The following is a 23,288-nucleotide window of genomic DNA, read 5'->3' as shown; positions in this document are numbered from 1 at the left end:
AACCGGAGGCTGGCTTTTCCAGAGATGAACTGATGTGTCAAGCTTTATGAGTGTGGAGTGAGAAGTACTAAAAAAAACGAAATTTAATGCCAAAACCCCCCAAAGCAAAAACCGAAGGCGAAAGTCAGCATTTGCTTTTGCTCAGATGAGCCTCCCATGAGAATGACTTTAGAGCCAACTTTGCTTCACTTGAAGGAAAACTTCTTGAATTCAATGACTGAAAAGCACCATGAAACATGACTCAGTAAACAAAGGGTGTGGAGCCCAAATTACCTTACGCTGACAGGCCATAATTAATTGCATAAGAATGGGTTGTTCCACCCTGTAGAAACAGCTGAAGAAATATCTGCTCTATTTTTGGTAGTGCAACTTATCGTTGAACCTCTGTATGTGGCTGATTATAAATCTTATGCCAACAGAAACTAAATTGTGCACAGTATTTACTTTGTAAACTATTAGAGAAAACATGTTTGTGAACACTGTCTGAAGTTTGATTTATAATGCAATAGAGATCTGCGCAAGAATATATTTTGCTTTTAAAGCAGGATCCTGATCACTGAGAATTTTGGTGCTTGCGTTTAAACAGCAAAACAAATATGCAGTTGTGACATGTTTAACAAGCTTCTCTCTCTCTTTTTCTCTTTCATTGAGGTGGAAAATTACATGAATGTTGGAAAACTTATTCTATACTTTTATTATGAAAACCTAAGCATCAGACATTGTACTTGTATATTGCCAATATTCATAATAGTCTTGTAAAGTAAGTTAGGTATTATGATCCTTGTTCTGAAGATAAGGAAACTGAGGCTCAGAGAGTAAATAACTCATAATTACTCAGGAGTGACAGAGCTGGAAATGGAAACCAGGTTGGTTTGAATCAAAGAACATGCACTTCCTCTCACATAACCTCCTCCCTCAACCGACAGGAGCCAAGAAAGCTTTGGCACTCCTCTCTCTCCGACCTCACTTGGGTGAAGCAAAGATAATCAACATCTATTGAGTGCTTATTAAATTGAGTGCTAGAACTTTGTCTTACATGTAGTAAGTGTGCAATAAAAGAATTTTTGATTTAGTTTTAACTTGAAAGTACACCTTCCATTATCAGATTTATGTAGGAATACTAATTAACCTCTGCCACTGACATATAATTACAACCAATACATGGTTGTGGATTAATAGAGCCATTTGGCAATAACTTTCCATTGTCTACAAAAATGGAGCAAAACAGTGACAGAATAATTGCAAATTCAAATACACGTGTTATGTTTATACAGAAATTTTAGACAATTCTGTGTCCATTTAAATAAGATTTCAGGTTTCATAGTAACAAAGATTTGGTCCTTTCCTCCTTTGTATTCTTCCTCAGTGATCCGAGGCCATGGTTTCAGCAAGCATGCAATAAGATAATATTTCTTAAGATAGATCTTCAGCCCAGACTTCTGTCTTTGAGCTCCACACCATCATTTCTGATTATCCATTGACATCTTATGGATGCTTTACAACCGCCTTAAATGTAACAGTTCAAGTGAAAACTGAGCGTGCTATCTTTTTCCCCAGGCTGCACTCACTCCCCACTATTTTAATATTGGGAATGTCACTACCATCTACCTGGTACCCTAAGGTAGAGACCCAGGAATTAACTATACCTGTCCCCTTTCGTCACTTCCCACATTCAAGAGGTCACCAAACAGTGCTTCTTACCACCGAAGTCTTTTTCTCTATATCCTGTATTTCTTTCTCAATTCTGGCTGTTATCCCCTTACTTGTATTGCTTAAAATGCCTCTTAAGTTGTCTCCTTTCTTCCACTAATCAGTTAATTCAAGAGACGTTTGGTGAGTGCCTGCAGTGTTCTAGGTGCTGGGAATACAATGAAAAGAAACAGACAATCCTAGCAGTCCTAATGATGGGGGGGAGAGGGACAGAAATGAATAAGATAAATGAGTAAAATAATGGTAAGAAATGAGGAGGTGGGAAAGGGAGTGTGTATAGGAGTGCTGAAAATTTAGGTAAAATGGCCAGGAAAGGCTGTGCTGAGAAGGTGACGTTTGAATAAACACCAGAAGCAAGTAAGTTGAATAAGCCGTGAAGATACCAGGGAAGAATGATCTAGGGAGAGGGAACAGCAGGTCCAGAGCCAGGAGCTTTCCTGGTTAATTTGAGGATCAGCAAAGTGGCAGCTGGACTGAAGTGGACCCAGCAAGTTAGGGGTGGGGGGTATTAGAGAGAGATAAGGTCAGAAAGGAGTAGTGAGTCAGTGGTGGGGACAGATCGTAGGGTTTGCATGTAAGGCTTTGGTCTTTCTTCTGAGTGAGATAGAAATTCTTCGAGAGTTCTGAGCCAAGGAGTGACATCAGATCTATTTCTTTAATAGGGTCACTCTAGGTGATGTGGGGGGAGTAATGGGCCTGTGATGGAGTGGGAGATAATTTAGGAGGTCCATTCAATAATTGAGGTGAGAGATGATGGTAGTTTAGACAAAGGTGGTAGCAGGGGAGGTAGTGAGAAGCAGTCAGAGTCTGGATATATTTTGAATTTAGATCCTAGAGGATTTGCTGATGGTTCGCTTATGACATGTGGGGGAAAAAAGCAATCTAGATTGAATCCAAGATTTTGACTTCTTTGCAATCAACTCATTAAAATGCTTCCAGGAATTTTTTGAATTTAAATCTTAGGTTCTGACACCCTCCCCTTCCCCTACCTCATTTGAAATTTATCTCTAGTGCCATCAAGATCCTCAGGATGGCATCCAAACCTTCCATATGGCATTTAAAGCCCATCACAGTTTCCTCTGCAGCTTCATCTTCTGCCACATCCTCACCTGCCCACTTAACCTCAGTCAAACTAAATATTACAGCCGCTCCTGTGTGTGATGACCCTTTGCCTGAAAAATCATCATTCCTCAGCTACTGGCAAACTCCCATTTTATTCTTAAGACAATTCAAGGATCTTTCTTTTCCCTCCTTTAGCTCCCCCTCATCTGGTCTCATAATGTCCAATGAACTGTCTAGTCCTTATCCCTTCATCTGGTAAACAATGATTTTCTTGCCTGCACCCAACCTCTTAGCTGTAACTTGTGAAACGGAGAGATGCATCTTGTCTGTTGGGTATGCCCCATCTCTCACACAATACCCATTACAGAGTCCACATCAGGCATTGTTTATGGCAAAACTGAATGACACGGCAAAGAGGGGTTTAAAAATAATTTTACTATAATTTGGAGGGACTTCATATAGGATTGTATGCTGTGCATTCTCATTTTGAATACTGACAAGTAAAATATAGATCAGAGAATAATCTCTACCATCTATTGAGTGCTTACCTGGCACTGTGCTGAGTTTTTCTACATCGTTTAGTTTAATCCTTGTAAATAACCCTAGTTTACAGATGATGAAACAGAGGCTTAGTTACTCAGCTAGTATGTGATAGAGCTGGAATGTGAGTCCAGGTCTGTCAAGCTCAAATTGCAAATGTCCACATCAGATGGGAGGAGATTTTCTGTTAATCATCATGTTGTTATTATTAATTTCTATCACACTTACTACCTTATTGTTTATGCTCAGAAATGAAAAGTTCAAAAATATTTTTACAGACCTTAACGACCTTATATCCTTACAGGGTACATGAACACATATAATTGAATGTGTTTTATATGTTGGAGTTATTAAGAAGATGAGAAACAGTTCCAAAGTAAAGGGACTTACTCTAATTTAGTCAGTTTCATTAGCGCTAGACAGTTTCCACTAGGCAGGCAGTAGAGACTATTCGATTCAATGGTTTAATGCTTTTTAATTTGAGCAACACTTTGTTCAAGCAAGGTCTTTCTTAGAAGCTTAATAATGGAAAACAGATGAAAATGGAGTAGCTTTTCTGTTTGAATTTGGGATGGGAGAAAAGGATCCTCTCCTATTTCCAGCAAATCACTGATCTAGTCTAACACTTTTATTTATTTTTTTAATTCTTAAGTTTTTTTGTTCTTGATAAACTTAGGTGCACTGTAAAAGGAAAGAGAGACACACAGGATTATTCAGGATTGAACAAGTGGTTGGTGGCAGAGCCAGTGCCACAGTTTTAAGACTTCTTGAATCTATTTGTTTTATTAAACCATGATGCATTCTGAAAACTCTGGGTTCATATGGAAGATAAGAATCCTATCCTTGAATCACGAATACGTAACGCTTTATGTGTGTGTACCTTTGGAAGGCACTACATTACTTTCTTTTAATTCAATGATTTACTTTCCTATTTACTTTTATCTTGGGTAGCATTCAAATAAGTTTATATTTCTTGAGAATATACATCACTTTATACTTCCTGAGGATACAGAGGCTGGGCAAGATGTGAGAGACCAGAGCTAACCTCTATAATGCTTTTGTAAGAATTAGGAAAAGACACTTCTCTGGGAGACAGAGACAATTATAAAAGGGTACTCTGTGGGCTGCATGCAGCTTCGCTCTGGGACAGACAGCTTGGCAGGGAGCATAGACTCTGTCTCAGCTTCCAGTCTTCCCCTGAGCCATGCATTTTTGTGCATTGCACAAACTGCACAACTATATATAGCAGACTTGAAATGATGTGTTGAAGTTCTGGAATGTGCTACTTGTAGGGAAAGCCAATCTAGAATTCAAATTCTTCTTACAAAGTTTGCAAGTTGATACAGACAAATGACTAATCAGGATGTATATGTGTATGTAGTGGTTGAGTTGGGAGTTGATGGTGGTTCTTGAGAACCTGCTGCCCCTAAGAGTGTGGGCTCAATTGCTTCAAAGGCTAGTTAAATTTTTCTCTTCCTAGGACTTGGGTTATACTCTGGAACTCAGGCTCTTTTTAACAGATCTAGGTCATAGAGCAAACACCATGAGAGGATGTGGCAACAATAGGCCGAATTCACCTTTACTTCTGGGAGAAAAATAAATGTCTTCCCTAATGGTGCTCTATTCATACTTTGTTTAATTGGTTCTAAACTTGAAGGAATCATTTTCCTATACTAGAAGGCCATGGACATTCTTTCTCCAGTTTATTATTATTATTATAGCACTGAAATGTATTTCAAGATGATTTACAGCAATCATTACCTGATTAAAAAAAAATTTCACTGGGTTCCAGTGATTGAGGCTGTATTAACAATTATTAGAGAAGGAAAATGTTGTAGATTGTGCTTCATCACAGTGCATAAATCTTAATTTATTTAGACTCTGCTAAATTGAAAAACACTTCCAGTTTTGTAATGTATTCTTGGTCAATAAAGTTCACTTTATGTTTCTGCAATAAGTAAGGTAGGCATTAAATTTTTCCAATTAAAAATGATCATTTCTTCTTTTATGAGATTTCCTTTGTTCTAATATCAGTCATGTTTTTGAAATGAAGGATCTAAGGTATAAAATATTCCTTTAATTGGTTTGAAACTTCTGAACATGGTGTTTAATTCTTGCATTGTAGAAGACCTTTCAGGGGATGTGGAAAGAGAACTGGAGTTAGGGGATTTATGTTGTAGAATCAGCCATGTATAATTATGAATAGAAGATGTCCAAAGATGACTGACTGACAAGGAGTCAGTTAAAGACATAGAGTCATATTCTGGTTACTGCTTTGCTACACTTAATATACCCTGGCCTTTATAAGGAAGTCCATCTTTGCTGGAATTCTGCAGCTGCCCAAAGGGTAGCATCTTGCTTCCATAATAGAGACTGTGGAGCATTTTCAATGTGCAAACAAACACAGTAGCATTACGGTAGAAGGAGGCATTGTCTACGAAGGTGATCCTACCTTGAATCTGTTTGAAAACGACAGAAAAGATGCAAATATTTCTTCTGGAACTTCATGATGGTGATATTTTAAGTATATTTCTCTAGGAGTCACTAAATCCACAAAGTGATGGGAGCAATACTGTTGACTCTACCGTTGTCAAAGAATATGTACCTAGTATTTCAACACCAACAATTGCAACAGAGAAAGTCCCAACACAGGTTATGATCTCCTTGCTGATTAATGTTAGGGAGAGCCTAGCATGCTCTAGAGGGCACTGCTGTTCAGTGGTAGTATTCCTTCTGAGTACTAGAAAGTGTAGCTATTGACGGAGCCATTGAGCCCAGATTAGTTTCCAAGCAAGAAAGAACCATTTAGTTGAAGATTTGCTTCCTTGTCTATTTTCCTCCAAATAGCATTTTTTCCTATCTGGATTTAGTTTTCAAAAACTGGGTTTTATTTCTCTCTTTCCTTTCTTCTTTCCCTTCATTTTCTTTTTTCTTTATTTTTAACTAAAGATGATCTTTAACTTTTATTAGTACCAACATTATTTTGTCAACTTTCTGCAAATTACAAAGAAATATTCATGACAGTATAAAGAAGTAGTATTTTATTGTCAAAATGCTCTTTGGGAAACGAGTACTTAAAATCAATTTTTAAAGTTAAATGTATCTATTGGGATGATGAAAATGTTCTGAAATTGGACTTTGGTGATGGTTGCTCAATTCTATCAATATGCTGGAAACCACTGAATTGTACATTTAAGCGGGTGAACTTTATGGTATGTAATTACATCTCAACAAAGCTGTTAAAATTAAATTTATCTTTTAATGATTTTTAACTTACTGCAATAAAAAAATTACCAAGCTCTCAGTGAATAATTGATAATGAGGGTGGGCTTGAACTCACAGCAACAGAAAAGGACTCAATAATCCATTCAGTTCAAGTTTCAATGCTGTTTCCTAGAAAGCAATTCTCAGTGAGGTGTTGGAATACAGTGGTGTATTATTGTTGATGGCAAGCAATTTGTTACAAATAATAGCTAAAGAGTCAGGGGTTTGAAATGATTTACTTCTTACACAATTTAGGGCAGATAGTTCTTGTATAAAATTCCTCTCACTCATTTGCGTTTTCTTATTGTTTTGGGTGGAGTTACAAGCAGTGCATTGGGAACTGCTTACAAGCCTGATTAGATCCACGGTAGTGTGTCACATGTATTACTGTCACCTGTCATGGGTCGGGTGGCAAAAAAGGCTGAGAAGTCCTAGAGAAAAACTGATATTAAATTCAGTCTTCCAATTGACAAAAAGCCATTCGTTCTTTGCTCATTCTCCAATTCTCCTATTTCTTCCTTTCCTTATGCAGTCTGAACTGACTAGATAGCAGTGTTTCCCAAACTTATTTGAGCACAGAAACATTTATTTCTGAAACACCTAACATTTTGAGAAACATAGTGTTCCTAGAACTCAGTTGAGAAAATGCTGCTCTGTGAGTTCTAGCTTGCCCAAGGCATTAGTGTTTCTGCAGGAGAGGGATGGGACATCCTTCACATGCCCATCTTACAGGACATGTTTATTCATATTTAAATACATGAAAATACCTCTTGCTCTATCTCTGTCTTCATTTTGGATACTTGAGAGACTATCTCGTAGCTGTTTAGTTTAGTTGTAGTTTGTTTAATTTAGTACTTAAATTTTAATGGATATATGAATTGCCTGTGAAAATGCAAGGGTTAATTTAGTGAATCTGGAGTTGGGCCCAGGATTCTGCATTTCCAACAAGCTCCCAGGTGATGCTGATGCTATTGGTCCAAGGACCACACTTTATGTAACAAAGGTTTTGGGTACAATTAGATCAGTGTATCTCCCAGACAAAAGAGTAATTTTATTGAAGGCATACTAGTTCCTTTTCTCTTTCCTAAAATCCAAGTACACAAACAATCCTCTTCTGCTCTAAGATCATTATAAGATGCTCCAAACCTTAATTTATTGCTGTGTCAAACTATACTGACCCTAATCTAGAAATAAATATGTTTTCTTTCTGCAGAAAATAAATGAGTAAAGGATTCAGGGGCCCTTACTCTCAGTTCAAGGTGACCTGATTTTTAATACTAAATTGAAAGTGTCAGGCTATTTCATTGTTTCTAAAAAATGTATGTCCCAGTGAGGTGAGGAATTTGGTGCTTCACACTCCAGAGAAGCACAAGGTAGGATTTTTTGCCCCAAATGTGTTCATCCTCCACTGTTTGATTTGATTGTTATATATAGACCCAAATCTAAAAAGATTCTAACAGTTGCCAAGGAAACAATCCTGCTTAATTTGTATGGAAGGATGTATACTAGGTTTTTAACATTGTTTACTTAGGGAGGTGGAGAAGGAGGTGCTATGAATGACGGGGCAGAGCAAAGAAAAAAGAAATATCGTATATTATTAAACGCATAGGTTAAAGAAGTAAAAATCTGTTAGTAAAGGGTCTAAAGTAAGAAAGACATTTCAGCACAAACTGGAGGGAATAAGTTCGCAGGCATGATAGAGAATCCAGAAATTTCCTGTAACTATTCTCTCAGTGCAACTGGTTGATTGTTATTACCAGTAACTTAGAGGGGAGGAGTGGAGACTGGAATCATCACTGTTAGTTCTATTTAACTATATCCAGTAAATTATAATTGTTCTCAGAGGAAAAAAAGGTGGCTTCTAATGAATCATGGACCAAACCCAAGATTAGTTGTTTCAAATGCTCTTGAGTAATATTTAGTTGCATCAGTATATTTTTAAAATAACGTCTTGTACTCAATCTCTTCTGAATTTAATCCTAGTGGCTTCTTGCCCAAATTGCCTACAGAAGCAGTGGAAAGAATTGAGATTCTCAGTATCATTTACCAGGATGATTTTGTGTCATAATGAAACGAAGAGTTCCAAGATCACCAATACTAATATTTTTGAGTCCTATACAATAGAATGTATTCCTCAAAGCTCAGAAAAAATGCCACAGATATCTCTTTTATTTTGGGAAGGAGTACGCATGGTAGGAGTAAAACATGGTTGAAGTGATCAGAAAAGCTGTACGACATGACGCAAATCACTTCTCTGGACTTCAGTTTTCTCCTTTGTTATTAAACAAAGAATCAGTGAGTTTCCTTGTCACCTTCACATTGTTCTTTCCTCCTCCCTCCTTCACAAGGATGGTTCCCTCTCACTTCCATGATTACTCTATTAGGTGGATTCTCTCACCTCTATGACACACTCTCAACTTTCGCAAACACTTTATTCCTTGAGAAAGTCTGTCTGCTTACATATTCCATATCTGTGTCCCCCATCCTCACAACAATAAACTGTAAGCTCCCCAGCAGACTGTCAGCTCCATGAGAGAGGCAGCAGTTGAGAGCACAGACTCTGAAGCTGGACTAACTGGGTTCAAATTCTACTTCTGCCATTTATTTGCTATGTGAACCTGGGAAGTCACCTATCTTCTCCTCTAATTCCTTATCTGTGTAATGGAGGTGACAATAGTACCTACTCCAGATGGTTGTGAGGACAAATGAGTTAAAGATTTGTTAGCACAGCTAGAATAATGTTTGGCACTTGGCCCTGTGTCAGTGCTTGATCAGTCAAATAAATGAGGGCAGGGGCTGACTGTGATTAGTTCTCCACTGTATCTCCCAATGTTTTCAATCTTCTGTTCTTTAAGTGAATCTGCACAGTGAGAGGATGAAGTAGATGATGGAAGTGAGGCTCTGTCAACTCAGTGAATGTTGCCATGGCTTCTAACATGGGCATGAAGAGCCACACACATGAGGGATTTCTTTTTGTCTTCTGAACAAATGCATCTGTTTATTCAGTTTCTTCTATTTTTATATAAATATTCCTATGAAACATAGTTCTGTCCAGGGGCCTGTATTTTTAATTACTGTATAAGTAATATAGAAAGATAATAGAGTATAATAGTGATAATCTTGGGGCTGTCCCCATGGCTGAATGGTTAAGTTTGCACACTTTGCTTGGCTGCCCAGGGTTTCACTGGTTGGGATCCTAGGCGCGGACCTAGCACCACTCATCAAGACATGCTGAGATGGCGTCCCACATGGCACAACCAGAAGGATCTACAACTAGAATACACAACTACATACTGGGGAGCTTTGGGGAGAAGAAGAAGAAGAAGAAAAAAAAAGGTTGGCAAAAGATGTTAGCTCAGGGCCAATCTTAAAAAAAAAATAATGATAATCTTGAATTTTGTAATTGGACAGACCCATGTGACCATTGGCAAGTGACAAAACCTCCCTGAGGCTTAGTTTGCTCATTCATAAAATGGGCACAATTAGATGCCTCAGAGGGTCATGAGAATTAGATGGGATGCTGTTTGTAAAAGACTTAGAACTCTGGCCTGTGTTCAATAAATGGTAAATTCTACAATCCTCTTTTAGGTAGAACCCAGGTTTAGCTGTAAATAATATAATTTTTTATAGTGGCATTTTATATGAGTGATAACATTCTGTAGAATCACAGAATCACTGAATGTTGGCAATGGAAGGGAGTTCCAGGAATATCCATTCCAACTTCCCCAGTATACAGATGAATAAACTGATGTGCAGAGAGATTAAGTGGTGGCACAGAAAGCTCTCTTGATTTTTTTTATCTGTGCTCTTTCTCTGAGGTCTTATTGTTTTTTGCAACCCAGGACATGATGGATACTCTATTAATACAGAGTTTGTTGAATGAATGTTGGAAAAATCAGTAGCTGTTGAGTACTTACTATACCATTCTGCTAGGCACTGGGGACTTTTAAAAAGTGACCAAAGAATTGTCTTTGCCTTAAGGCACTCATGTCTTTCTGAGGGAGGATAAGACCTAGTTTATTAGCAGCATTTTACACACTTGACCATTCCTTTTTATTGAAACACTCTCTTTCTTTTGATTTTCATGATTCCACACTCTTTTTATCCTTTTGATTCCCCCTTTTAAATGTCTTTTGCTGACTGCTTCTCCTCTATTCAACCATGCCTGGTGTTGCTCCATGTTCTGTCTTGAGTAATATCTTTTCTCTCTGGTTGATCTCATTCAGTGAGCTTCAGTTACCATCTAAGCCAACCATCTAAGTTCCATCTAAGTTCTCAAGTTTTTGCGTGCCTAAGAATCAATTGAGAAGCTTGGAAAAGAAAATTTCCTGCATCCAACACCCATATAGACAGTTTAGGTAGGTCTGGTTTTGCTGTTCAGAAATCTGCAGCTTTAACAAGTATCCTAGGGGGTGCAGATAGAGATAAACCAAAGATTACACTTGGAGAAACACTGACCTACATGTGATTTTTCCGACTGAAATATCCGACTGCATTCTTCACATGTCCCCACTTAGTGTTTGGAACTTAATGTTTCCGAAGCTGAATCGATTGCCTCCTCCCTTTTAACACTCACAACCTCTCTCTGCCCTATCAAATAGTCCCTTTTATAGCATTTTTCTTTTCAGTAAATGAAACCAACGTCCACCAAGTTACTCATGTAGAAAACCTGAAAACAATACTTGACACACCTCTCTCATTCCTGATATCCGATTGAGCGCCAAGTCCCAGCCTTTCTACTTCTTAGATACGTCTCAACTTTTATTGCAGCTCCCACCTCTTTTGTCTAAGCCATCTTCACTCCTTTTCTGAAATACTGAACTAGCCTCCAACTAGTCTTCCTTCATCAGTGGGTATCTCCCCTCTCCACGGGGATCCTTCTCTAGAGAGAGACAGATGATCTTTCAAAAATTCTAATATAATAATGTCTCTGCCCTCATCAAATCTTTAACAGTTTTGCATTTCTTTTAGGATATAATCCCAACTCTTTAATATGGCCTTCAAAAAGACCAGCATGATTTGTTTCCTGACTGCATTTAAGTTTCTACTTGAATAATACTTCCTCGGAGAAGCCTTCCATAAACTCCTAGAGAGTTTCCTCCATTATAATGCTTATTTTAGTATTACCTTATTAAATAAATCAAAATGAGATTACATATTTTCATATTAATCACTGATATGGTCATCTCCTGGCCAGGAAGATTCTTTTGCTCTTCTGAAATTTCCATAGAATAAATGTGTTCGGTGACAGTTGCTTCTGTTCATCTTAATTAACCAAAGCCCCTAAACGTTTTTTCATGGTACTTACTATGACTATAATTAGATAGGTACTTGCTTGTTTAACTTTTTTAGTGCTTGTCTTCCCAATAAACAACGAGAGCAGGATCCAGGCCTTTCTGATCCATTTTTGTGTGTCTAGCACCTAACAGTTGCTCACACAAATTAGGCACTCAAAAAGCAGGTATTTTTTTCAATGAACAAATAATGAATAAATGAATGAAGTATAATATAAGGATTAATAAGGTACATACCTAAAAAAGGTATAAATAAAGTGCTTGGATATGTAGGATTCAAAATGGCTTATTTTTCCATATTAAATTAAAAGTTGCTTTTAAGCAAGAGCATCTTGGGTTTCTTAGTGAGTGACTGTGGACTTGAGGAGCCACTAGCTGCCACTGGGAACCATCCGCTTCTATAGTGCTGAGAACCGTGGAACTGGACGGAATTACTCAGAAAGTAAGTACAGCTACTGAAGAGAAGGTGTACCTCAACTTACTCAGAATTTGAGCAACAAGAAAATAATAAGGATCCAGTAACAGAAACTCAGAAAGCTTGACCCATGAGATAGGAATCAATAAAGAGAAAATGGTGTTTTAGTAGCTTTGTGAAGACTGTGTTTCATGGAGGAATGATCTGCCGTGGAGCTGTTAAGTAAAATGAGACATGACCATTGGATTCTGCAATGTGGATGATCTCTGAAGAGTTGCACAAGAGCTATTTCAGAGCTGTGGGGAGGACATATTTGTAATGGAAGAGGAGAGAATAGGTTAAAGATAAACATGCACATGCTCTGTGACCCAGAAAATCCATACCCAAGAGAAACTCTTGCATGTTTGTACCATTGCACCCATTCAAAAATGTCCAGAGCTGCATATTTGTAACGGCAAGATATAAGAAGAGTGGATATGTAAGTTATAGTATACTCTTATAATGAAATATCATACAGCTGTGAACCGGAATAAATTATTACTACATACTTTATAAAATATAATTTTGATCCCATTTATATGAATTTCAGATGTAGGCAGAACTAAATGATATGTTATTTATGGATCTATCCATGAGTGGTAAAACCATAAAGAAAATCAAGAAAATTTAGTTACCACACCAGAAAACAGTTACTTTGTGCATGGTGGGGAAGGGTAGTTAATGGACAGGATGTAGTTGGGGAGCAGCCCACAGGGTCTTCTAAAGTACTGGTGCTATTATTTTTCTTAAAAAATGCTAAGTACCTCAAAGTTTCATTTTTTAAACTAATCTCTATGTGTAATATATTTCACAATAAAAAACTTAAAAAGTAGAAGGGTGAATAGGAGAAGAAAACAGAAATGGAGGCAGTGGGTCTAGACAAACCTTTAGAAGAGTTTTGCTGTTAAGGGGAGGAAATGAGAACTGAGACAATAGCTAGAGAGGTGGTATGGATCAAGGGAGGAGAAAACTGTATGTTTTAATCCATTCTTTGCAATATTAAACTCAGGCAGATATCCTGGCTAAGAAGTAAGATTGTCAGAATAAAATTTGTCTAGGCTGGAAAAAATATTTTCAGTGGCTCTTTTTAGTCCACTGCCTTGAAGCCTGAGCTCGCATATCATTTTATTAATCACTGATACACTTGTTCATGCCTTTGGCAAATGGATATTGTAAATATTCAACAGAATTTGCCATTTTCTTTCTGCTGAGTTAGTCATCAATGTAAGCTATTCCAAAGTCAGTTTTATCTTCAATCATTTAAGATAGTTACCCAGTGAATGGTTTTAGACTTGGGATGATGCTTTATTTTACATATCATGAGTGCATGCTACATTTAAACTTAAGGAATACTCTGAAAAACTGTGAAATCAAGGCAAGTTTTCTTTGTTCAAGAAAATGAGGTCCTTCACGTTGGTGCAATACTGCTTAAGGAATTGGATTGGGTATCTTAGGTCCCCTTACAATTGTAGGTATTGATTCTTGTCCTCAAGACTTATTTTAGGGATATCAACCATAGCTATCTTGGGAGCTGGAGTGGCATAAGAGTTAGAAAAGTAACATATTTCAGGGGAAATATCTTAGGAGTGCCTTCCAGAGGCCAAATTGGCAGTGGACATGACAGAGTTTGCTAGAAAATATGTGTTCTTAGGTGATTGATTGCAGCTTATCCTCCTGTGTATTATAGTGCGGTCGCCACTGCCCCAGCCTATACCACCATTAAAAAACATTCTGTCCAAATGTGGCAACTGTTTTTGCATGTGGCCCAAAGTTTTTGTGGGCGAAAGCTTGTACTTTAAATGCACTGTTTTGGGCTCTGTGACTGTATGGATAAGTTGGTGTCTACTTGCCTAATTCCTACTAAGAAATATATCCTTTGCCTAATATTTACAGTTTTAAGCATGGTTTCTGAAAGTTAAAATAACAATTCATAAACCAGGTTGAAACAACAGACAGAGTTTGGAATGCATTTTTGACAGATATGAGTCCCCCCCCCCCCCCCCCCGCCCCCAACACTTTTGTCTCATGTTGTTTTGGGCTGTTAGGAGGCAGTGCACCTGATTGGCTTTGACAAGTCTCTGTAGTCAGTAAATTGTTTCACGAGCACAGACAAAAGGGAAGAAAATGGAAATAAGATTTGCTATAGTGGGAGGGGTCCTGCTAAGACTTGTCTGTTCCTGAGCTGAGATATGCTCATTTACCTTAAATCTAAACCATATTCTGAATTCCAGCTTATAAATCTTCATCCTATTTTCCAAACCTCATCTCACACTTTTTATGTAATTGAATGGACGTAGACACTCTCATGGTGGACCCGAGAACATCTGGAATACCCAAGGATTTGAAATGAATAACGATTATATCATGATATCACAGCTGCCCAGGTTCCTGAACCTTGTGGTAGGATTTCCTCCTTGAGAGGAAGGGAGAACAAGGTGGCTAAAGAAAGGAACATATTATCTTTGGAATCTTCAGGAAAGGACAACCTGGAAGAGGTCTGGGAATTTAATTTATATATAAAAGTAATTGAACCATCCAAGAGAGCCCATTCTCAACCAAAGGTATCTCAGAATTTTCTGGAGATTTACCTAAAATTACCTAAAATTGATCTAGAATTATCTAAAAAATATATTACACCTTTCCATTTCCCTTCCTCTACCCAATTTGGATACCCTGCTCCCTAAAGCATATGGAGGAATTGGAAAATAGTGGAGTTTTTGAGATTTTTCTTTTTCAATTGGAGATAGTATGCTATGTCTCTATGCTGATGGGAATATTTCAGCAGAGAAGGAAACTGTATGTTTTAATTCATTCCTCGCAATGTTAAACTCCAACAGATGTCCTGGCTTAGAAGTAAGATTGTCAGAATAAAAATTTCTCTATTTTTTTTTTAACTCCCCAGGCCATTTGAATATGCTCTCTTCTTCCCACTGAAAATTCTGCTCTCAATTTAGGTTGATGGAAGGCATTGTTTCCCAGTCATGGGTTCTCAAATTTTGTTGAATGAGAGTCCACAAGTTATTTTGAAAATTTCATCAGTTTGACATGGTAACTGTAATAATCACATTCTGATAAAAGCCAAGCAACCAACCAATGAACAAAACTAATTGAGAGTTATATATATTTTAGGTTAACAAAAAAGGAAAAACGAATAAAGGAATTGATTTTTAGTAGATGCAGCCTATTTAAGAAATAAAATATTTCAAAGTGTGATCCATAGAAACCAAAGTTCCAAAGAAGAGTTCTTTGGAAGTTTAGGTCTGATTGTCATATTTCTTATAAGGTTGGCTCAATTTAGAAAATAGGTTGATTCAAAGCATTCTGAAATTGTACATCTCTCTCAGTGTTTGTGTTGTTTACATGTCTTCCTTTATTTTCCTTTGAATGACATTTTGATGTACGTTTAGCTGCTTGTAAGGGTTAATTTTTTAAAAATCAAGCAAATTTCTTTGTAAAATTAAAAGCATTTCAGCAAAATACATTTCAAAGTGTATTGTGATTACCAAAACAATGTTACATTGTTATAGAAAGTTTAAGAATAATGGAAAAAATATAATTCATAAGCTCCCCACCTTAACACAACAAACGTGATTAGTGTTTTATATTCCTGATTAAACTTTTTCACATGAATAGCTTTACAAAGTGATAGTTGGTGAGTAAATACAATTTTCTGATTTGTTTTTACATAAAATGAGAGCAGACACAGTATATGTTACATCATAGATTTTAACCTATTTTAATAGGTATTAAAACTATCCATTATATGAATATGAAATAGTTTATTTTATTTTATTTATAATATTGTTAATTGTTAATTATTGTTTATTGTCAGAAACAGACTGCTACCCATTTTTCACTCATATATATATATTTACAAATGCACATAATTTTCCATATATTTTATTAAAATGATTTGAATTTTGATTGAGTTTTCTAAAGTTCAGGAGATTTAAAATAGATTCAACTACACTTAACATAGCCAACACTTTGTCCATGCTTTTATTTCTCTCTCTCTTTTTTTTAAGATTGGCACCTGAGCTGACAACTGTTGCCAATCTTTTTATTTTTTCTGCTTTTTCTCCCCAAATCCCTCCAGTACATAGTTCTATATTTTAGTTGTAGGTCCTTCTAGTTGTAGCATGTGGGACACTGCCTCAGTGTGGCCTGATGAGCGGTGCCATGTCCGCGTCCAGGATCCAAACCAGCGAAACCCTGGGCCACCGAAGAGGAGCGCGCAAACTTAACCACTCGGCCACAGGACCGGCCCCTATTTATCCCTCTTTTAAAATGACTTACCAGTATCATATTTTTCTGTGTTCACAGAAAAACAAAATGAATGCTATATATGCTCATAGACACAGCAAACACATCAGATTATATAATGATTTTCAGATTGTACTGATTCTGGTTTATGCTACAACTTGTTGCTTTATTTATGTGACAACGTATGAAAATAAGTATTCATTAACTGAAAAGAAAACTAGACAAATACTAATTTTTTCTTAAGTATCAACAAGAATTTACTTGAAAATAAAGATGCCATTAAATATATAAAATGCAGACAAATACTGCCTTTACTTTCTTAAAGAGGATTTCAGGATTGCGTATTTAACAGAATGATACTGTGATGGGAGCAGAAACACAGAATCCTCAAAAAATTTTAAAACATTTTTACCAATTAAATTTTTAAAATCTACACATAACTTCCTGAAAAGTTAAACATGAGAAAACAAAAAACACTTCCTTATTTAAAGACATGGTTTCATAATGCTAAGCCATCTCTTTAGGTTTATTCATTTCGTAAAAAATTCAGTCAGGCAACAAGCACCTTAATTACACAATATCAAGCACGTTATCTCATCCATATCTAGGAGTTTTAGTGAAGTTTCTGGAAAAGTAACTAGAAGATTGCTAGACACAGCCAATGTTTCTTAAGTTTCTGTGTATTTTTCACATACTCTACAATATAGTAAAACTTCCAAAACTGCAGAGGCAAAAACAGGACTTACCTATACATTTTAATCCTGGATAATGAAGAGGTATCTTTTTCTGCCTGTCCAGCTGCTCTGAGATTTCCACTCAAATGGATGACTCTTATGTATTATGTGTGATCTATGAAAGGGCTGAAGGCAAAGGAGGAAATCGCATGTAATTAAAATCTAACTTGCTAAACAAGTCTGAAGGAAACAACTTGAACCAATACGATGACTTGTGAAACAGAGTCAGAAATGGACAGGGAATTTCACAAATCAGTAGGAATTTCATTTATTCTGGTAAGTTGTGATTAAACATGATAACAGGTCATAGGTATTGTGCGAAATCTTGCAACTACTCCACATGCTGTAAAGTTATTATTGTTATTATTTTTTGTGTGTGTGAGGAAGATTGGCCCTGAGCTAACATCTGTTGCCAGTCTTCTTTTTGCTTGAGGAAGATTGTTGTTGAGCTAACATCTGTGCCAATTTCCTCTATTTTGTGTGGGATGCTGCTACAGCACGGCTTGATGAGCGGTGCTACGTCTGCACCCGAGATCCCAATCTGCGAACCCTGGGCCACGGAGGTGGAGCTCTGAAACTTAACCACTACACCACCAGGGGGGGCCCCTGTAAAGTCATTATTTTTAATTCAAGAGAATGTGACGTACGTGCTGTGTTATATCATCATACACCTCATTCCTTGCCACAGCAAGCCAAGGACTATTAGAAAATGCTTTCCATGTATTAATGGGTAGCACTACCTCCTTCTCTGTGATAAAATACTGTTTTTCTCGTAGCATATGGAACAGATATTCAGAGAAGTAATTGAGAAGGCGTACAAAATTGTGGGATGAGCAAGCAGAACAGTTAGAACTAAAATTCACTGCATCTTTTTCCAACTATGTCTTTTGAAAAAAGTATTCTAACTCATACTACTATTAGATTAACGGACAGTAGAGTGTAGTATGAGTATGTGTGTGGTTAGGGTAAGGATGGAGAGTGTCAGGCAGTGTCTGCAGGTAGGGGCAGAGCCCAAGAAAACACAGAGGCAAGAATGGCGTGGAAGTGAGAAAGGACATCCCTGCCTAATGTGTTGGGAAAGAGTAGAAGATTAATTTGAAAGGGTATGCTGGGGTTGCTTTGTGAGAAATAATGAATGCTAAAGAATTGGAATGTGTAACAGAATTAGATTGGGTGTTAAAACTCGAATTCTAGTCTCAGCTTTTTCACCAACTAATTGTGTAGCCTAAGAAAAAAATCGCTTATTCCTCTACGAGTCTCATTTACCCACTTAGAACATAAGAATCTGAATCAGGTGGTCTTACAGGATTCTTCCAAGTCTAAAATTCTATGACTTTATCTTGTAAATTGCTGATAGCTAATGGCTAATGAATTCACTCCAGGACTGCTACTAGAGAAGTGTTCAATTTCTTACACATTTTTTATATAATGTGCAAACAAGACAACAGGGACAGGAATGAGTGGGCTCACCCTCACCCTTCCCTTATATATTTTCATCAGATCTGATATCTCGTGCCTGATATTCTGATGTTGTTTTTTTTTTTAGTAAAAAGAATGAAATAATATTTTTAAAACTTTTGAGCAAAGTTACCTAAGAAACTATTTGCATTTTACATGTTAAACTTTAAGTACTTTTCACGTGTACAGGTCTTTTTCACACAGTCATACCATAGCGTATATGTATGTATATAGTATTACGATTTTATACTTAATGTTATTTCATAAACATATCCCAGTGTTAATAATTTTTATTTCTAGTAGATGTATATATTATTTCTAATAGCTGTACATGTATCTAGTAGCTGTATAAGAAATATAACTTTTCATTTTGACGTAATTTCAAATTATAGAAAACTTGTAAATACAGTAGTTAGATGCATCAATTATTAACAATATTAATGGCTGCTTTTTAAAGGGTGAAGCATAGAACACTGAAGAGATTTGTCGTAAAATACTGAAACCATCTCCTAATGTGAAATATGCAGATTTTTTTTATTGTTGATGATTCTTTCAGTGACCACCTCACAAATATAGTTTTCCTTTCATCCAACTGCTGAATTTTTCCTTGAAATAAATGGAAATAAACTGGAAATTTATTGGGCCAAATTATTTAAATATTTTAATGCCTTTTAAAAATTTACTTTTTTTAAAAATAATTTTTTTAAGGATGTGAAGTATTGTCTTCTGGTTTTTGACAGCACTTTCCCCAACTGTGTATGCTCTTTCTCCTCCATCTTTGTATTTCCTGGCATGTTCAGCAAGGGTATTTTAATGAGTAGGTGCTTAGTCATCATACTGTTTGGATGTCTAATAATTGAACGTGTTAAGGCAGATTCTCGTGCCCCATCACTATTCCCAACAGGATTGGTAATGAGTCAGGGGAGTGGCCTGGGTCAAACTGCATTCAGTCTGAAAGTGACTTCCTGCTTGCCTGTGATGAACTCAACACAGGAGAGGTGGAGCATGAAATTATGGTTTGTGAGGCAAAGGACTTGCTCTTAACAGAGACTAGTTCAAAAGATGTTGACTCTTAATCTTCAGATCCTCAAGGAGTGGCAGGATAAGTCTTGACCTTCTCTATTCTTAAGCGGCAGTCATTGCAAAAATAAAGAATATGGAATGATATTACACAAAAAATTCAGAATCGTCTTCCTCTCTGTCATAGGTTTGATTTTATTCCTCCAGTTGTACATTCACAAAACCAAGACAACCCAACCTAGGACGACTGACAGGAACAGGCTTCAGGAAATAGAAGAAATCATCATTTTGATGGAGGACAAAACAATGCAGTGTACAAGCTATCAAGATTAGTTCTTTTGCTTGCCCAGGCTGAGGGGGAGAGATCATGGTAAAGAGAATATCTCAATACACAAATGTGTGATAATAGACCTAGCTTTGAAAGAAGTATGAGTCATTCAGTGGAGCCCACAATAACAATATGAGCAGAAAAAACAACCAAAAAGCAGATGATCTAAGAAGGTGTGTCCAGTAGTGTTTTTTTTGGATTTGAAATTTGTTTAGTCATCAAGTCCAGGGCAGCACAGTTGTATGGCTAAGGTTGGTAATGAATTTGTTATGATCTCTGTCACAGAGTTATATAGATAGAAAAAGAAAGATAGTGGATGTGCCCACCATTTGAAAGTACTAAAATGTTAGTTAAATATAAATGTTTATTTTTATTGTAAATGTAAATTTAAGAATTAGATAGTAATTGGATTTTATAAGTGTAGCCAAGTTTAATTTTGTGGATTATGACTTGTAGGTAGTTGGAGGTAGGGAATACATATGTCCCACTATGTTCCAAAGACTTTTGTCTATTCAGAAGGCATGTTGTAGTGGAAACAGTACGTTCTTTGGAGTTAGAATATACCTAGAATCAAATCATGATTCTTCTATTTACTACCCAGCAGGATTCAGAAAAGTTGTTTATCTTTGTAAGACTCAGTTTTCTTACATGTAAATGGAATTAAAATACCATTCTCACAGAGTTGTGAAAATTAAGTTCAGTCAAGTCAAATCAAATGAATAAATGTAAAGCACCTGGCATGTTCAACAATATGTAACATAGTCATTCCTTCAGCACTGATTCTCAAGGCAGTGTGTGTGCACACGTGTGTGCGTACACGTGTAGGGGTCACAATTTCCGAGAGGCGGATAGCATGTACAGTTTGAAAATGGCCCTGGGTGTTTCAAAAATACCCACCTCCCTAGATTCCCACGTGTGGTCTTGCTTCTCCAAACCAATCTTATTCCTAAAGTCTTCCTTCAAACATGGTTTAAGACAGCCAAAGCTTGTTACAACCTATGATGACTTTCATATTGGCAACCAGTTATTTTCTTGTGCTTTCCACGTGAACATTTTTTTTTTTTTACCAGTTTCTAATAGTAAGAGGTCAAAGAAGCATCTTGGTCATAGCTTACCTTTTTATCTTCTTAAACAAAGAAGTATGTATCCTTTACCTCTCTCTTAAGTTCTCCACATCAGTCTCCCTTGTGCTGCATAGAGTTGTTTTCTCCTATAGAGGGTAATTTCTACCTTCCTGCATACATACACCAATTTGACTCTCGCATTTTTTCTCCACATTAGAGAAGCAATCAGGGCAAATAAATATAATACATATTAATGTACAACAGAAGTCATCTCATCAACTGAAGGGTCTGGCTAATAAACTCTATTAAAATTATCTAGTATATTCACAAAAGGCTCTTCAGTGGTCTTTTATTTGGTTGATAACAAGAACGTGTGAATACATGTAACTATTATAAGTAGTATCTATTTTAAGATTGATCCCATTATCAATTTATGACTATTGTCTTAGCTGGCTCTTCAGTACTGCCCAGCATTACAGCTAGGCTTCCCTGGTCAGTGTCTGGTTTAGTGTTTATAAAAACCATTTCAAATCTTTATTCTTCCTCAAATGTTTATTTCCTATCCCTTATTCCCTGCCCTTGCTTTCAAAAGATGATTTACAGTTCTACTTTTGGAGATGAAGATGGAAGCCTTCAGATGGACACTGCCTTACTACTTATTATCATATCTTAATTCTTAGCCTCCGCCCATACCCTTCCTATTATGGTGAAAGAGATTTGTGTCCTCCCTTGGAATGTTAATCTTACATCTGTGCTTTGTATGCCCATCTTCTTCCTTCCTCTTCCTAAATGTGCTTCTCCAGTATTTCCTGTTTCTACAAGTCACCTCTCATTCACCCAATTCTTGCACCAGAAGTGGGTACACCATACTAGTGAGTATACTACTCCCTGGGGAATAGTGGCCCAGAGCGTAAGTGCTCAAAACAGAGACTGTTTGGGGTATGAAAGCTGGAGTGGTTGGTTTGCATATGAAAGACACACTCATAGAGGAGTCATTTGCTGTATCTAGAAATTAACTGGCCCTGGGAGGGACACTCCCTCTAGGGTCAGTAAGTTGCTAGATATCAAAGCATTAGAATAAAAAGATATGTTTAATACCAGCTGATGGCCTCTAGTTGTTAGGTTTGTCAAGATTTGCCTCAGTTTTTAAGCCAAGGGCATTTTCTTCTATGGGTAGCCCTCAGCCAGTGACTGAACAAGGTGATAGGATAAGGCTTTAGCCATTTCCACCCAGTGTGGATTTCTCTAACAGGTAATATTTACTCCAGAATTCCCACTTATCTGGCAGAGATTTTATCAGATGGGCATTCTTGTTTGATACCGCCCCCTGCCCAATCCTGCTTCCTTCCTTTCTTTTTTTTTAAACAGGTGTTACTTCTCAATAAACCTTTGTACTTTTACTTTGTCTAAGTGTCTGTTATCCAGAAAACCCAACTTGTAATAGGTAGCCCTGAGAAAGCTCCAAAAAAACAGATGTTAAGATGAGATTTGACGACTGGATCACTTAACACCCAGCTGACAGTGAGGGCTTGGTGGTAGATGGCATGCCTACAGTCTGATTGTGAGAACTTTCACCACTAGTGAGCTGGGCTGGCATGATAGTAGAGACGTTTGCACAGGCCAGTGTTCTGATTCATATATTTGAAAGGTATGGGGGAGAGGGATGCTATACATAAGGACAGTGGAATTGCATGGCTGCTACTAGGTTGCATGTATGCCCAACAGGTGGGTAATAGAAAGTTGAGGGCAATTAACATAATTGAAAACTGAGCATGAGATCCAGAGATTCTCTTTAGTAGATTATTAAGAAGCCCTCATCTCATGCAGTGGGTGAGCAGGCAAAGCTGAATACCAAGCACAGAATTGAATAGAGTGGCTGAAATCCAATGATGGTTGAATGCTCAACAGAGACAGATCTGTTATTCCAAAGTCATAGCCCTAGTTGGGGAAACCTGGGACTTGATACACAGCATGTGGATATCTAATCACATATCCCTGAAGATTTTGACTTTGCAGACCTCTTTTGAGCCTTCTGAGACTGCAGAAGTAGATCTTCTCTCTCCTTTGAGAGCTAACATTCTGCAGAGACACTGCAGA

The 23,288-nt window shown here is 37.1% G+C and overlaps 1 protein-coding gene across 1 annotated transcript in view; it reads right to left on the bottom strand.

Moving 5' to 3' along the window:
- TMPRSS11D (transmembrane serine protease 11D) overlaps positions 1–17,449 on the bottom strand; it is a 55,332-nt gene extending 37,883 nt beyond the window's left edge. Inside the window, exon 1 of the mRNA XM_008522999.2 lies at positions 17,334–17,449. Coding sequence (XP_008521221.1) covers positions 17,334–17,341 — 8 coding nt within the window. The 5' untranslated portion in view covers positions 17,342–17,449. The remainder of the gene's footprint in view (positions 1–17,333) is intronic.
- Positions 17,450–23,288: the final 5,839 nt, after the last annotated feature.

Source organism: Equus przewalskii, chromosome 3, assembly GCF_037783145.1.
Source record: "Equus przewalskii isolate Varuska chromosome 3, EquPr2, whole genome shotgun sequence".
Taxonomy (NCBI): domain Eukaryota; kingdom Metazoa; phylum Chordata; class Mammalia; order Perissodactyla; family Equidae; genus Equus; species Equus przewalskii.
This window is presented reverse-complemented; position numbering and strand designations above follow the sequence as displayed.